The 18,489-nt window shown below is 29.9% G+C and overlaps 1 protein-coding gene across 4 annotated transcripts in view; it reads right to left on the bottom strand.

The window, feature by feature from the left end:
* pemt (phosphatidylethanolamine N-methyltransferase) overlaps positions 1 to 18,489 on the bottom strand; it is a 99,351-nt gene that overhangs the window by 50,468 nt on the left and 30,394 nt on the right. For all 4 annotated transcript variants that reach the window (XM_051124495.1, XM_051124496.1, XM_051124493.1 and 1 more), the window contains exon 3: positions 1,007 to 1,122. In XM_051124495.1, the coding sequence (XP_050980452.1) occupies positions 1,007 to 1,122 (116 nt within the window). The remainder of the gene's footprint in view (positions 1 to 1,006; positions 1,123 to 18,489) is intronic.

Here is an 18,489-nt window from a genome sequence, read left to right as displayed (position 1 = left end):
TGATTTAAAGATTAGATATTTGTATTAGAAAACAAGACAAAAATATAGAGGAAGATTTTTTTTTTTTTTTTTTTTTTTTTGCAGTTCATGCAACAAGTCACGCCTTTATAAATTTAAGATTTTCTGCTCTGATTTAAGGGATAGTTTACTCGGAAATAAAAACTGTTTTCATTTACTCATCCTCATGTTATTCCAAACCTATATGAGTTTCTTTCTTCTGTTGAACACAAAAGAAAGTATTTTAAAGAATGTTGCTAACCACACAGTTGACGGCACCCATTGACTTTCATGGTGTTTTTTTTCCATACTATGGAAGTCAATGGCTACCGTATGTTCTTTTGTGCTCAAAAGAATAAAGAAACTCCTACAGGTTTGGAATAACATAAGGGTGAGTAAATGATGACAAAACTTTCATTTTTGACTGAACTGTCCCTTTTAGGGACAGTTTAAAGGCCTTCATTTGTCGAAGGGTTAATTGAGACTTTTGAAGATTGGCAGAAACCCTCAAAGTGTAGAGCGTAACAGGATTGATCCGGATTGAGCAGATTCGGTGTGTGTTTGCAACGCAGTTACTGAGAACATATTCACTCTCTCAGAACTAGGTAGAAAATAGCAGCAGCGTGTGAACCACACACACACACACACACACACACACACACACACACACAGAGTCACATACACAGTCACATGCAGCGTCGATGACACCAGCATCAGCAGCGTGGAGACGAAGGCTGCCATAGCAACGGCCAGATCCTCATGAGAATAAAGCAAATGAAATAAGCGGCCGAATGTGCCGCTGGTCAGATGAGAGCGTCAGGCAGATGTCACACTATTATTATTGATGAAATCAATAAAAGGGTGAAAGGCAAACACTGAACCTTTGGTCTTATGCAAAATGGGACAAAATGGGTCACTTGATTAATTTACAACATCAATAACGGCGATTCTGAGTACTGCTCTGCAGTTGAGCCGTGACAATAAATAATACAGCGCTGGATGTTGTTACCTGTGACTACGATAAACATTGAGGAGCAGGATGAGCACGGCCAGGGAATAACAGGCCACGTACGGGCCGCCAAACAGACGGGTCAAGCCTCTGGTCCGGTGCTCCCATCTGGCCACCTGAAACATCAACACATGCAGTCAAAACACTTATTCCAATGAATTTGGACACTCATACATATATCTTTCCTAATTATACAAGTGCTTACTATCCATTTTTAGCAATTTAATACACACAGTGTATAATGTACAATAAATAAATAAATAAATAAATAAATAAATAAATATCCATTTTGAATGAATGCTGTTCTTTTTAACTTAATTAAAATAAAATAAAATAAAATAATTAAAATTAAATTAAATTAAATTAAATAAATTAAAACATAAAATAAAATAAAATAAAATAAAATAACAAATAAAATAAACTGTTTCCAACATAATAAATCAGCATATTAGAATGATTTCTGAAGGATCATGTGACACTGAAGACTGGAGTAATGATGCTGAAAATTCAGATTTGATCACAGAAATAAATTACATTTTAACAGATATTCACACAGAAAACAGTTATTTTAAATTGTAATAATATTTCACAATATTATTATCAAAAATATTAATATCAAAATTTAGCAATTTAATAAAAAAAAAATGCAAACAAGCTCAGAAAAATGTAGTTAATTTACTGAAACTGAATTAAGTTTATTTTCATGACCCTATATATATATATATATATATATAGATAGATAGATAGATAGATAGATAGATAGATAGATAGAAATAGACATAGATATAAAATCTTTGTTTTCATTTTTTAGAAAACAATACTTAAGATCTTAAGTGATTTTGCTTCTTAAGTAAATGTATTTTGATTTTTTTTATTAGGAATTTAGTTTTGTAAGTAAGTGACTAAGCTAGCTATATGGATAGATAGACAGACAGACAGAGAGAGAGAGAGAGAGAGAGGTAGATAGATAGATAGATAGATAGAGTGAATAACTGAATAAGTAAATAAATGCATTTATATTTTAAGCTATAATATATCAATATCTTTTGAGGTTAAAAATATATGTTTCTATGTCACTGGTAAATAATCTGAACTTATTTTATGTTGGATATTAAAAGTTAAGATATAAATATATTTTAATATTAACAGGGTTCGCACAGATACTGTAAAATGCAATTCCAGGACTTTCAATGACTTTTCAAGCACCTTTCAGGACTTCAGAGATTGAACAATGTCTTCTATTTCAAATTCTAAAAAAAGAGAAATAGATAAAAATATATTAATAAAAAAAAAATTATTTAATTTTGTATTTTTTTTTTTTCTTAGTTTTGTTTTTATAACTGCACTGCCTTAATGGTTTAATTATTATTATTATTATTATTTTTACTGTTTAAAAAAAAGATTCACAAAATCTCTCCTGATCTGAAACAGATGATTCACGAACCCGCACTGAAGTCCCGATCTGAATCAAAAGAATTGCGATCCCGGCTCTGAAGAACCATATCATTTCAGATCAGGACTCGGAGCGTGACACACATATCAATTGATTAAGATCGGTACTTCAAATCGCTTATCGCGAATCCCGATTGGAGCGCTTCTAAAGAGTGAATCATTTTGTGCCGCAATAGTTTAACTGATTCAGAGTTTCGAAAAGCTCAGTTTCACCCATCACTACACTCTTTTTAAAATCATCAGTGATGTTGAAATTCGAAAATGAATGGCTCTGTTAATTTGGTCTGATTTTTGCTAGTGAATCGCTTGAAATGAATGATCAAGGCATGAGTTTGAATCAGTCGGAGCGGTTCAAGCGTAAATGACTCAACTGATTCGGTTTGTCTGTTCCTTTTTTCACGTCTTCAGCCATGTTTACACAACACTGTCAGTACTACTACTGGCTTGGCTCGATTGTTTTCTAAAATTAAGTAAAGCAAAAAAGGTATGTGAATTTTGTGTGCTTATTGACAAATTTAAACGCTTATTTCTTATATATACTGTCTGTCTATAATTCAAGCACTTTTCAAGTGTCTTCAGGAATATTAATATTTTCAAAGGTTTTCCAGGCCTTAAATTTCAAAAAGTCAAATTCAAGCACTTTAAGCACCTTGTACGAACCCTGTATTAATCACCAACTTTTAGGACAGCAAGCACACAGTTGCATGCTGTTTCTGGTGTTTTTATCATGTAATTAAATAATTATTCATGTTTTTATGTGTATATGAGAAACCGCATGGGTAAACCTGAAAATAAACATCTTAAAATAACTTCAGGATATCTTGTTTAATCACTACTAAATCTGTTTACAATCTTCTGAGTGTTTTACTAAAGGCCTGATGTCATGAACATTGTAAACTTAAGCAAATCAGATTCACCTGCATCTCTCTCACAATAATTGAAGTGAGCTGTCCTAAAGCAACCCGAGTATCTTTTACCTTTCCTACATGCATAATGTAGAAACAGCAGCCCGTTTCAGCTTTTCAAATCATTAATGCATTTCTTCCACAGAATCATCCTCCTGCCTCATCTTGTCCTTTCAGGAGACTCTCAAAACACACGCTGAGGCTTCGTTTGTAATGGCTCTCCTCTACTGTATGGATATTCGTAGCGAGCGCTCTATTGTGGGCAGACGGCGACCTGTTGGAAAAGCAGCTCTTATCTGAATTAGAGGCCAACCTGCGGCCCGCTGAACTGTGTAATTAACGAGCAGAGAGTGTCAGTTCAGCCCGGGTCACGGCATCGCCGTTACAGCAGATCAAATCATTAAGAGTATCGCACCCCGCCTAATTAACAACTTCTGAGAGGAGCACAAGGAGCCAGATGGTGGGTTTGTACTCAAACTCTTTTATTGGCAAATAGTCATACGCACTTGTTTTGCTTGCAAATCTGCAAATCCTGAAGGTCAATCCGGGTGACCGAATCTGCTAATTGGGAAAATAAAAGTTTTGACTGTAACACGTTCTCAAACGGTAGCCACGAATAACATTTCACAAGATGGGAATAGATGAAGTGTAGCGTGGAATAAAACACCAATGCTGCTAAACATAACTCACCACCAGCTGTAAATTAGCATAAACTCCCAGAGAAACACAGAAGAAATATTTTCCATGACATCTCACATTTATTGCGATCATCTCACATTTTCACCTGAACATCCGTATTTGACCATTTTGAGGTTAAATAATATTTCATTTATGTCATTTCATTTATGCCAAGAATTAAGATTTTTTTATAAAATATAATGTATAATGTTTTGTCTCTTCTGCTTATCAAGGCTGCAATTATTTGATTACAATCATAGTAAAATTGTGAAATTTTATTCATGTCTCTGGTTAATAATCTGTGAATTTATTTTATGTTTATGTTTTAAAACTTAATATACATATATATTATAATATTAATCATCAGATTTAGAGACAGAAAGCTATCAGTTGCATGTTGTTTTTCATGTTTAAAGTTTAAATAAATAATTCTTAGAATTGCTATTAGGCTTTTGGAATATTTATTCAAAATATAGTCATGTACAACTATATACACTATAATTATTATTATTATGTTTTGAGTCTCTTCTGCTTACCAACGCTGCTTTCATCTGATTAAAATTACACAGTAAAATTATGAAATATTATAATAAATAATATGTTATGTCACTGGTTAATAATATGTGAATTTATTTTATGTTGGATATTAAAAGATAAAACATAAATATAATATTTTTGAGTCTCTTCTGCTTACCAAGGCTGCATTTATTTGATTAAAATTTCAGTAAAAACAGTACAATAGTTCTGTGATATATCAGAATAAATAATATGTAATAATTAATTAAATAATGGTTAATAATCTGTGAATTTATTTTATGTTGGATATTAAAAGAGAAGACATAAATGTATTACAATATTAATCACCAGATTTAGAGACAGAAAGCTATCAGTTGCATGTTGTTTTTAGTGTTTTTATCATTTCATTAAATAATTATTATAATTATTATAAGGCTATAAGGCTATATATATATATATATATATATACTATAATTATAATAAATTTTTTTATAATTAAAAAAATATATAATTTTTTCTGCTCATAAAGGCTGTATTTATTACAGTAAAAACAGTGAAATTTTAAAAATATTATTATAATCTAAAAAAGCTGAATATTTAAATTGTTGAAATCAAGATACATGTACTTAGTTCAGAATAATTAAGATTTTTTTAAAATATTTTTTTAATCTCAATTCAAACCTTTTTAAAGTCTCTTCTGCTCACAAATGCTGCATGTATTTGATTAAAACTACAGTAAAAACTTTAAAATTGTAAAATATTATTAGAATCTAAAATAACTTAATATGTACGTTTTTGAAATCAAGATACATTTACTTAGTTTACTTAACAGTAAAATTGTGAAATATTATTATAATCTAAACATAATATTTAAAAAATCTTAAATCAAGAAACACTTACTTAGTTCGGAATAAATAAGATTTTTAAAATCTCTTTTTAATCTCGATTCAAACATTTGTGAGGAGTCTCCTCTGCTGACAAGGCTGCATTTATTTCATTAAAATGACAGTAAAATCAGTAAAATTGTGAAATATTTTTACAATTTAAAGTAGCAACTTTCTATGTAAATATATTGTAGAGTGTAATATATTTCAGTGATCAAATCTAAACCTTCAGCATCATTACTCCAGTCTTCAGTGTCACATGATCCTTCAGAAATCATTCTAATATAAAATTGTAATAATATTACGGAACATAAAAAAAAATTAAATTACTCCTAACTTTTGAGTCTCAGTCCAGTGATTACACCATAATCACATGAAATATAATTTAGACATTTTTACTTGACTGGGACTGCAGTCAAACGTCAGTCAAGCGCCAACCTAAATAGTCAAAATGCATGATTTCAATCTAAAGCGAGGCTGAGAAGCGGTAACAGGACGTGATTTGTTAGGAAAGGCTGTTCTGTCCCAAAACTAAACTGCCAATTCTGGCATGTGGACTTTCCAGAAACAGTTGCACAACTTGTTCGTTTCGTAATCTCAATCAAGGCTTCGCGAGATTATCGTAACAGCGTGCGCTACATCCAAATTATTTCATTACTACTTCTGAAGAATTTATGGATGGCTAATATGCTTGTTAAATGGACTGAATGTCCTGTATATGGAAATGACGATGGTATAAATATGAGGATAATAAAGACGATTAACATTCGCTCTGGAGCCGTTGGACAGAAGTCTGTGGGGCAGCGGCGTGTGTTACAGAGTCCAGTCCTCATTAGAAGTGTATTATGCAGGCCGGCGCTCAAACAGAACAGAACAGAACATGCAGAAACGGCGTAACGATGTCAGGACGGCGCCACCAACATAAATGAAACACCTCTGACCCAATAAACACAAACGTGATCCTACATGGAGATGCGTGTGCTAATTACATTAGTCAAATTGAATCGCTTTCAGTTTTCAGGCACAAAGACAAAACTAAATTTTATTTTGGGTACATAGTTGCAAAAATAACTCCAAAAATATCTGCATGCTTTGCGAAGGTTAATTACCAAGAAGGACTGATTGTAAAACGTGTGATTGACGCGGCAGCGGCTTACGTTTAACCTCATATGCATCTGACGTCTGACGGCAAACAGGCTGAAGGTGTAAATTGGATGTGCGTCATGCATTTATTAAAATAGTTAAGTCTGAATGTGTTTCAATTGCATGTGAAATTTCTAATTGGATTACACAGTTTTAACATGTAAGACGTCTGCACTCAAAGAAATCATAGCATAGTTTAGAATTAACTACTTGCATCTATTTGACTTTATTTAAATAATATTTTTAAAATGCATTTATTCAAACTTCTTTGAATCAGTATAAATATCTTATTGTGAAAATAAATATATTTTTTCAGTTAAAAAGTATCCACATGGTCAATATGGAAAAAGTATATTTATTCATGATAAATATATACATCTGGCTGTTGTTTATTTAAAACATATTTAGTTCAATTATTTAGTACAGTTACAGAAATATGCACCTTTTTAAGTTAAGTAGATGCAAATCTTCTATATTATTTATTTATTTAGCCACAATATTTATTTAAGGAAGGATATTTCTCATTTCTGCCACATAAAAGTTAAATTGTGATTTATTTAAATATAATATGTTATATAGTTCTATAGTTTTTGTTTTGTTTTGTTTTGTTTTGTTTTCCTCAAACACATGAAAATTATAGGAAAAAAGAGAATTGTGAGTAAAAAAGTGAAAATTGTAAATAAAAAGTTGCATTTACTTTTTTTTTTTTTTTTTTACATTCTGTAGTGGAAATGAAAAAGTCAGAATTATGAGAAAAAAAGCCATACTTTATTTATCAATTCATTCATTCATTTACTTATTTTAGTTTAATTATGTATTTATTATTATTATTATTATTATTATTATTTATTCAATTATGGCCATTAGATGCACATTTTTAAGTAAAATGTTTAACATAAAAATTGTAAAACGATTTTTTAGGGCTGTCAAATGATTAATCGCATACAAAATAAAAGTTGGAGTTTGCCTAATAAATGTGTGTGTAATTATTATGTATATATAAATACACACAAATTATTGTATATATTTAAGAAAAATACATTATGTTCAAATATGTTTATTTATATATAATATAAATTATATAAGATAATAATAAATACATATACTTGTAAATATTTCTTAAATATATACATGAATGTGTTTGTATTTATATATACATAATTACACGCAGTACACACACATATATTAGTCAAACTCAAACTTTTTTGTATACAATTAATCACGATTAATCATTAGACAGCCCTAACTTGTTTCAAAATTATGCATTTTTTTTCAACATCAACATACTGTTTGGACATTAAAATGAAAAAAATAAATAAAATAAATACATTATTGCAATACTATTCTGTCAAAAGTTACTGTAAAAATGGCTCAGAAAAGGAAAATGAGTCCTAAAAAAGCATTTTTTAGAACTCTTATATTAGTATAGTTGAGTATATTAGAGTATAAAAAAAATAAAAAATAAAAACTAATGCAAAATATATATATATATATTGCATTAGTTTTTATTTTTGTATTTTCAGTTTTGTTGTGTTTTTGTAATTTGAACACTTTTTTAATTTGAAGATCAAGAGTAAATTTAACTTATTTTGTCTTCTGGGCAACATGTAATTATCTTCTGAAGGGCAGCACTAAATGAAAAAAAAAAAAGATATTTAGGCAAAATAAGAAAAATGTACACATCTTCATTCTGTTCAAAAGTTTTCACCCCCCGCCTCTTAATGCATGGTTTTTCCTTCTGGAGCATCAGTGAGTGTTTGAACCTTCTGTAATAGTTGCATATGAGTCCCTCAGTTGTCCTCAGTGTGAAAAGATGGATCTCAAAATCACACAGTCATTGCTGGAAAGGGTTCAAATACACTAAAATGCTGAAAAACTCAAAGTTTTTTTTGAAGAACAGCAGGCAGTGTTCATAACAAACAAGTGACTCACAGCTGTGGATCATTCAGGGAACAACACAGTATAAAGAATCAACCGTATGCAAACTTTGAACAGTCGTTTTTATAAATTCAACTATTATTTTCTCTTGTGGACTATATGTGAATGCCTTTAGTGAAATATCTTATTCAGGTCAGTAGTTAAAAAAAAACAAAAAAAACATGCATTTTGTATGATCCCTCTTATTTTCAACTGCATCTATATAACATACAACAGAAGCAAAAAAGTAAGAATTGTGAGATAAATTACTTTTAGTCCAAATAGCTTTTATGTTCAATGGCAAAAACGGCCTCAAAGCGTCATGAGGCGCCTGCATACGATGCTTGAGATGAATATGAAACTGTACGGCAGGTACAACACACACACATTTGTCAAAGGTGAAGCGGCACATCCAGGCATTCTGACACCTCTCATGAACTCAATCCTCAAGTGACGCACGCTCCATCAGCCTGCGCTCTGTAATTACACTAAAAATATCCTTCATTAAAGTCTGCTTACGAGAGCCGCTTACCATGACTCACAGCCAAACCAACAAAGATTCACAAGACTATTAGAGTTTTTGTTAATTAAATCGTTCTGTGGCTTCAGAGAACGACGAGTCCCCGCGCACAAATATCAAAAATGAACTAAACCACTTAGGATCCAATTAGGATTTACTAAAAATGGAAATGACAAGCCAGCAGCGGGCACGTTACAAAGCCCAAGAAATGCTTTTGCGTCCGCATGCTGAATAAAAACAACGACATGTGTCTTTGTTACACAAGACAATCTGTTGAGAAAATAACTAAACTTTACTGTGCTTCAGAGGAGAACGTCTAAAAATTGCAGAAACACTAGAGACTGAGATGATCCGGCTGTAACCGAGTGTCGAGGGACAACCTGGCCGTATTAAAGCCCATTTAAAAAGGCGTGATGTGCGTAAAACAGCTCTCTACAGAGTTTGAGTCCATATTAGATCTGATTAAAGTGTTATTATTAGCTTCTTCAGCTCTGTATCTGTGGCATCAACGGAAAGTGTGTACTCGACTCACTAAAGCCTGTATATGTTCACTTCACGATTGCATCAAATGTCAGTGTATTTCTAAAAAGATGACTGCAAGTAACACCATGCATCAAATTTAGAATAACAGAAAAACAGGCATTTTTGGAAGATTTCTGCAGTGCATCTTTCATCACTGAAGGAACATGAAAGAGCGCCGAGTGTGAATCTGGGGAGGAAGGCATATCATCATTTGATTTGATTTAGAAATAGTGGATCTATTTCATGGTAAACATCTAAATGTTTTTAATAGATTCTAAAACTTGAGTCACACTGTGAAATATATGAATTATGTTAGATATAAAACAGCACATCAAGTGCCATTTACCAGTCAGGGTTATTATTTTTAACTAAAAGTAAATAAATAAATAAATATATATATATTTTTTTTTAACTTGAAATAAACTTTAACCAAACTGAAATAAAATAACACCTATATAAATATATTTTCAATTACACTAATATACTCAACGATACTAAAATAAAAAAGATTAATAAATGTGTTTTTAGAACTAATTTCCCTTTTCTGAGTCATTTTTAGTGACTTTTGACCAAATAGTATTGCAATGATGTATTTATTTATTTTATTTTTATGTCCAAACTGTATGTTAATGTTGAAAAAAAAAATGTTTATCATTAAAAAAAAAAAAAAATCTTATGCAAAATATTTTACTTAAAACTGTGTATCTAATGGACATAACTGGATAAATAATAATATTAATAATAATAATAATAAATAAATAAATAAACAAACAAATAAACACGTAATTAAACAAAAAGTAATAAATTAATGAAATGAACGAACGAATAAATAATTTTTTACTTGAAATAAACTTTAACCAAACTGAAATAAAATATAAAATAAAATAAAATAAAATGTATTTTATTATATTTAGTTGTTAAGGAAGTACTTAATTGGATAAAATAAAACAAAATAAAATAAAATAAAACAAAATAAAATAAATAAATAAATAAAATAAATAAAAATAGAATAATAAAATAGTATTGCACTTATTTATTTGTTTGTTTGTTTGTTTGTTTTTAGGACCAAACTGTATGTTAATGTTGAAAAAAATTCCTATGTGAAATATTTTACTTAAAAGCTGTGCATCTAATGGGCATAATTGGATTAATAATAATCATAATAATAAATGAATAAACACACAATTAAACAAAAATGAATGAATGAAAAAATAAAAAGAATAAATAAATAAATAAGGTGATATAAATAAATAGAATACATGAAATAATAAATATAAGAACAAACAAACAAAAAAAGTCACTTTGTTTTTTTCTTGTATAATGCACATTCATTTATATAGATTTTAAGTTTGGCCACTGTATAACACCCATCTCCTCTCTCTCTCTTTTGTGAGCCACACCTCACCAAACCACCCATCCATCCGTCGCTCCATCCATCCACTTTTCTCTGCTGTTGATGGGATTCTGTGGGCTGAAGCGGCGCTCATTCACGGCGCCCGGTTCAGACTCATCAGGAGGGCGTCTCTGTCTCCAGAGCTCCATAAAATCTCTTATGTAACATAATCCTGCTGTCTAATTGGACACACAGCATCTCCATCCATCTTCCCTGTTGCTTTATCCATCAAAGGCGCCTGTGAAGCCTTTAGTGGCCATTTTACAACATTCCAGCAGCAAACACTACAAAATACTGCATTCATTTCACACTGAGAGCAGCGTTTGATGGAAAACACAACAGAAGAGCTGAAACACACTGACGCTGACGCGCTTCAACACTGTGCTTCAAGTCCTTTACTCTAGTACAAATCAAATCCTTTCATATTTTTTTATTAATATGTTGAATATTTGAACATTTTAACTTTAGTTAAAGATTTGGTTGTTTTGTTTTTGTCTCATTTTTATTATTTTTTATTTTTTATAATTATTATTATTATTATTTTTTTTTTTTAGTTTTAGTTATATATTATTTATTTTATTTATTTATTTTAAAATATTATTTAACACATATATGCAATCATATATATATATATATACAATCTTGACCTACACCACTACAAAAATATAAAGACATCTTCAAATGAAAGCCAGAAAGTTGGTGCATTTTTTGTCCTGCATGCTTTTTAGGTTAAGAAGTGTCTGAGAAGTTCATGAATCATTCTTCTGTTGTCTGTTTCAGATAACGGAGCATTATGTCATACTGCGATCGCAATCAGACTCAATTTACTGATTTCATGTGACGTCAACAATATGGTAAAAACACTAGCAGAGAGCAGTTCAGGTCAAAAGAACAAACCCAAAGGCTTTATCACACGAACACTGGAATGAACTTAAGACGTGAGAAAAATCACACTGGAAGAAACTACACAAGTATTTCATATTAAATATTACATTTGTCTCCTGCAGAATTAAAAAAAACTATTTTGTGTGAGATTTAATTTAAAGTGTAAAATGTACTTCAGAAATCTTCACTTCATTTACAGCTTCAAAAAAATCACTTTTTTTACAGTGCAGGAAGAAACTGGTGACACTTTACAACTACACTGTAAAAAATAAAAAACACAATTTGTTGAGTGAGCTTAAAATAATTTGTTACCCTGCTGCCTTAAAATTTTAAGTTCAGTCAACTAAAATACGTTTAGTCAACTTGAAATGTTAAGTTGGACTAAGTAACAACTTAGATATTTGTGTTTGCTAAACTTAACAGATGGGTAAGTAACCCAGCTGCCTTAAAATTTTAAGTTGATTCAAATCAAATATCTAAGTTGTCACTTAGTATAATTTAACATTTCAAGTTTTAAAATTTTAAGGCAGCCAGATTACAAATTATTTTAAGTTGACTCAACAAATAGTTTTTTACAGTGTATATGAGTAAAGTTTGAGAACAAACTTTGAGTTTGAAGCAGTTGTAAAAGCATAAAAGTTGATGATTTACCACATTGCTTATTAAACATATTATTAGCATGTTTTAGCATGATTTGCTTGTCGCTTGCTTTTTTATAAGCTGATTACAATGTTGTTAGCATGTTACCCTGCTGGAAAAAAACAGCTAAAACCAGCCTAGGCTGGTTGGCTGGTTTTAGCTGTGTAGGAAAAAGTGATGAGGACGTAGAAGATCTTGATGAAGATGTTTGTTTCAGCATAACAGGGACAAAGTACATGTTGTACCTTGGGATCAACGGAGTCGGAATGAATCCAGAACATCCTAAGTTTAAACCTTTTATACAGTTACAGTTTACTACCTTTAAAGGAGAAGTCCACTTCCAAAACAACAATTTACAAATAATTTACTCACCCCCTTGTCATCCAAGATGTTCATGTCTTTCTGTCTTCAGTTGTAAAGAAATGATGGTTTTTTGAGGAAAACATTTCAGGATTTTTCTCCATATAATGGACTTCAATTGTGCCCCCGATTTTGAACTTCCAAAATGTAGTTTAAATGCAGCTTCAAAGGCTCTAAACAATCCCAGCCGAGGAAGAACAGTCTTATCTAGCAAAACGGTCGGTCATTTTTTTCGAAAAATAAAAATTTGTATACTTTTTAAGCACAAAAACTTGTGTAGCACAGACTCTGGGATGCACATCCACAGGTTGTTCTTGAACGATTCATTCAGTTTGATTCGTGAAGAACGAGTCGTCTCGGGACAAGTGAGTAAATTATTTGTAAATTGTTGTTCTGGAAGTGGACTTTAATGCATTATTTTTCTTTCTGGAGCATCAGTGAGTGTTTGAACCTTCTGTAACAGTTGCATATGAGTCCCTCAGTTGTCCTCAGTATAAAAAGATGGATCTCAAAATCACACAGTCATTACTGGAAAAGGGTTCAAATACACAAAAATGCTGAAAAACCAAAGGATTTGTGGGATTAGAAGGATTTTTCTGAAGCTTAACTGTTCAGAACAAACAAAGGGCTCATGAACAACTATTACTAAACAAAAAAACGCAGCTGTGGATCATTCAGGTAACAACACAGTATTGAGAATCAAGCATATGTAAACTTTTGAACAGGGTCATTTTTATAAATTCATCTATTATTTTATCCTGTGGACTATATGTAAACATCTTTTATGTGAAATATCTTATTCAGGTCAGTACTAAATAAAAAATAACATGCATTTTGTATGATCCCTTTTATTTTGGTAAAAAAATAACATTTTGTAGATTCTGCAAGGTGCATGTAAACTTTTGACTTCAACTGTATTTATCTACTTATTTATTTATTTGTTTATCTTTTATTTAATTGCATTTTTTTGTAAGTGGTTTGTAGAATATTAACATGCAAAGATCTTTTGTTTAGCATTTCTTTAAAATAACCTTGTGAAAGTGTGATTAAGTTTGATCTTGTCTTGAACTCGGATATTTCTCCTCGACTCTCTTGTGTCCTCCTGGCATTTTCTGCTGTTGCGGTCCTCTGTGGATGCGCATGAACAGCAGCTGGTGTGTCACACACCCAGCATGTGATATAGGGTTAACACACTCCAGTCAGCATGTGATATAGGGTTAACACTATACCAGAGAGATTCACTCACACTGTTTCTCTCTTCTGAGACGTCTGTGATGAGCTGATGGGCAGGAAGACTCCTGCACGTCTACTTCAAATCTGTTTAGTTGAATTATGATGGATGGAGAGATGACAGAGTGACAGTCCTATGGAAAGTAATGTACGTTTCTCTCGTTATTTACAGTACTGACTCTCATGTTGTTTCAAATACGGATGCTATTGTTTTGAGACACAGAGTACTTTAAAAGCAGCTCTTTTACGTCCCTCCAGTTTTACAATTCTGATCACAGAACACAAATCAACAAAACACTGCACCAAAATGACATCCTGCATAATCTACCATTTAACCACAAAAAAGATGACAAAAAACAAAGCAAGTGGTGGACACATTAATGTGATCAAACATGCATTAAATCAATCAAACAGAAGAAAAGGAGAAAATCACTCACTGCTCTTGACTGAATAATTTTAGCAATCACGCACATTCATACAGTGAACACTGTGCAGAGTTTTATTTTCACATTTGATTATTCAATTTCAGTTCAACCCACCTGAAACACTTAAACTTATAATATATTATTTTCTGGCTAAATGTAGTACACAAAAATGAACTAGCTGTATCATTTACATAATATTCTATTTTTTTTTTATTCATGTTTGAAAAGATTTTTTTAATTTTTTTTTATTTTCATTTTAATTTTAGTTAAAGTTTTAGTAATTTTGTTGCGTTAAATGTTAAATTAAATAAATAAATGGCCTTGGCCAAAAGCTGAAAAATAAAATAAAATAAAATAAAATATAATTTTACATCATTTTATTTCATTTAAAATGTATTTTAAGTAATGACATTTTTATGGGTTTTTATGGGTTTAGCTTTAGTTCATTACAATAATCCTGCACACACACACACACACACACATATACGCAAGAAATATCAGTATGATATTTCTGATGACATGACTATATGATGACAGTTATCTGTAGTTTATATAGTATTTTATATTGGTTTGATTTCTAAATTCACTTAAGCATCATAATATTGACTCAGTATTGCCAAATAATAAAGTAGTATAGATTATTTATCTGCCATTTATCAGTACTAGAAACATAATAAGATGCAAACTAGTTGTGTCAATAAATGTTCACTATTAAATGCATTAAGTGTTTTATTTTCACACTTGATTATTACATTTTTTATTAAAAACCCACCTGAAAATCTTTAAACTTATATTATTTTCTGGCAAAATTTAGACAAAAATATACAAGCTTTCTTAATTTATTTATTTATTTATTTATTCTGTCAGGTATTTCTGTTATTTTAGTATCGTTTAAATACTATATTATATTTTTATTCATGTTTGAAAAGATTTTTTGTTTAATTTATTTTAATTTTAGTTAAAGTTTTAGTAATTTTGTTGTGTTTTTTGTCTTTTATTTATTTATTTATTACTATTATTTCAGTTTTAAATTTAGTTATTTTAGTGCATTAAGTTCACCTAAATTAAATGAGAACTACTGCCTTGGCTATTAACCTAAATTAAAAAAAAAGTTTGCAGTTTAATTTTATTTTAATTAATTTTAGTTAACATTTGTTTTTGCAAAAATTAGATTTTATAACCGTCTCAAGTATGACTTATTGTACATGATCTAGTGTCATACATAATATTGTAAATGTGATATCCTAATTATTACTAAAAATGAATTGCTAAAATTATTTTTCTTTATCTATGTATTTAGTTTTAGTTTTGGCAACATTCTGGAAATTATGGCCACAAAATCAGTCATTTTAATTGTACTTAAATAAATAAATAAATAAATAAATAAATACATAACAAATAACTTTTTCCATACAAGTTAAGTTCTATGAAATACATACTTGAAATTTTTTATGTTTCACTGAAGAATGAAAGTCACTAACATACATAATATTGTACATGTGATATCCTAATTATTAAAAATTTGATTTTTAAAAATACTTTTATTAATTTATATTGTTTTTGTTGACTTTATTTATTTGTGGCAAAATTCTGGAAATTATGGCCACAAAATCAGTCTTTTTTTTATTGCACAAAAAAAAAAAACATAAATAAATAAATAACATGCAAGTTCATAGCTCATACTATACTGTAGCTGCCATCCAAATGGTTCATGACTGGTTCTATACAAACTTAATATCTTTTATGTTTCACTGACGAATGAAAGTCACTAACAACACGAGGGCGACGTCATTGTTTCTCAAGTACTGAGAAGGAATCACGAATCTCATCTTTCTCAGTTCACATCACCTCTCATGAACTCTTTATCACGCACTATATTCTGATGAGACTCTACAGTATATCAGCGCTGCTCATCGGCCAGCTGTTCCCGCAGTCACTGAGAGACACACATCTTTCATTTATTCACAGAGTCGGAGTCAAGCACTCACATCTTTTTTCTCGTCACGCAATTAGTAGATCTTCATTGACATTCAGTCATTTGAGGCCATCTAATCAGATTTCCTTTTTTTGTTTTGAACTGTACTGCCATATTTGATCTACTTCTCTGGCTTTTTGTGGATAGAGATTATTGTACAACAGTGTTTGGTACTTGACGTAAGAAAATTAAAGATCTATGATTAAGATGATGAATTTTATTACTAATGGCAAAAAGGCGCTCCTGCATTTTTTTATTATTAAAAAATGTCATTTAAAATGAAAAAAAAAAAGGTTTTCTGTATTTGTTTGTACTCGTGCATGTTAATTGCACTAAAAACCATAAATCCTTTTCTGTTAATTTTGATCAATCATGCAGCTCTAATAAGGACCCTTAGAAATCAACATGCAATTTGATACAATACAGATTTTTCTTTACATGCATTTCACTTCATCGATCCGAATCTATTCCAGGACTAGATTTTCCAAGTAATTCTTTTCAGATTGTCATTACAGAGCGATGCATCTGGCTGACTCTTCCACAAGTGTCTCTTCCAGAATCCGATGCGTGACGCAGTTTCATGCCCATGTAAGGCTGTTTCAGACCGCAGAAAGGTAGAAAATGCATCCAGAAATGGCAACCTCTCCACATCTACTGAGATGACGGCATCTGAGAAATCAATTAAGTGTCTATCAGTCATATAAAGTGGAGCAGAGCACCAATTAGAACGCATGCCGCTGACTGGACGTGATTTCCAGCATGGAGAAAAGAACAGAACGAAAACCCTACATACAGACACCACAGTTACCATTTAGACACCATTTGACTCACTGAAAAATAAAACAAAATAAAATAAAATAAAATAAAAAACTAAATTAAATTAAATTAAAATCATTAACCAGAACTGGAATTAAAATCATTAAAATAAAGTCTGGCAGTTAAAAGGTAAAATTAAATTAAACTAAATGAAATTAAATAAACATTAAGCAGAACTGGAACCAAAATCATCAAATTAAAGTCATGCAGTTGAATTGCATAAATAAATAAATAATTTGAATAAAAAAAATAAATTAAATAAAAAATAACCAGAACTGGAACCAAAATCATTAAATTAAAGTCCTGAAGTTAAACAATAAAATAAAATTAAATTAAAAATAAAATTAAAACCATTAACCAGAACCGGAATCAAAATCATTCAAATAAAGTCTGGCAGTTAAACGCTAAAAAAATAAAATAAAATAAATTAAAATAAAATAAAATAATCATTAAGTAGAACTGGAACCAAAATCAGCTGAAATGCAGCTGAATGGTAAAATAAAATAAAATAAAATAAAATAAAATAAAATAAAATAAAATAAAATTTAATTAAATTAAAACCATTAACCATTAATCATTAATTAATCATTAAAATAAAGTGTGGCAGTTAAACAGTAAAAAAAAAAAAAATAAATAAAAAAATAAAATAAAATAAAATAAAACAAAACGATTATTAGGCAGAACTGGAACCAGAATCATTAAATTAAAGTCCTGCAGTTGAATGGTAAAATAAAATAAAATAAAAAAATCAAATAACATTAAAACTATTAACCAGAACCGGAATCAAAATCATTCAAATAAAGTCTGGCAGTTAAACGGTAAAAAAAATAAAATAAAATAAATTAAGATAAAATAAAATAATCATTAAGCAAAACTGGAACCAAAATCATTAAATTAAATGCAGCTGAATGGTAAAATAAAATGAAATAAAATAAAATAAAATAAAATAAAATAAAATAAAATAAAATAAAATAAAATAAAATTAAATTAAATTAAATTAAATTAAATTAAATTAAATTAAATTAAATTAAAACCATTAACCATTAATCAAAATCATTAAAATAAAGTCTGGCAGTTAAACAGTAAAAAAAAAAAAAATAAATAAAATAAAATAAAATAAAATAAAATAAAACAAAACAAAATGATTATTAGGCAGAACTCGAACCAGAATCATTAAATTGAAGTCCTGCAGTTGAATGGTAAAATAAAATCAAATAAAAAAA

This window comes from Labeo rohita, chromosome 12, assembly GCF_022985175.1.
Source record: "Labeo rohita strain BAU-BD-2019 chromosome 12, IGBB_LRoh.1.0, whole genome shotgun sequence".
Taxonomy (NCBI): domain Eukaryota; kingdom Metazoa; phylum Chordata; class Actinopteri; order Cypriniformes; family Cyprinidae; genus Labeo; species Labeo rohita.
This window is presented reverse-complemented; position numbering and strand designations above follow the sequence as displayed.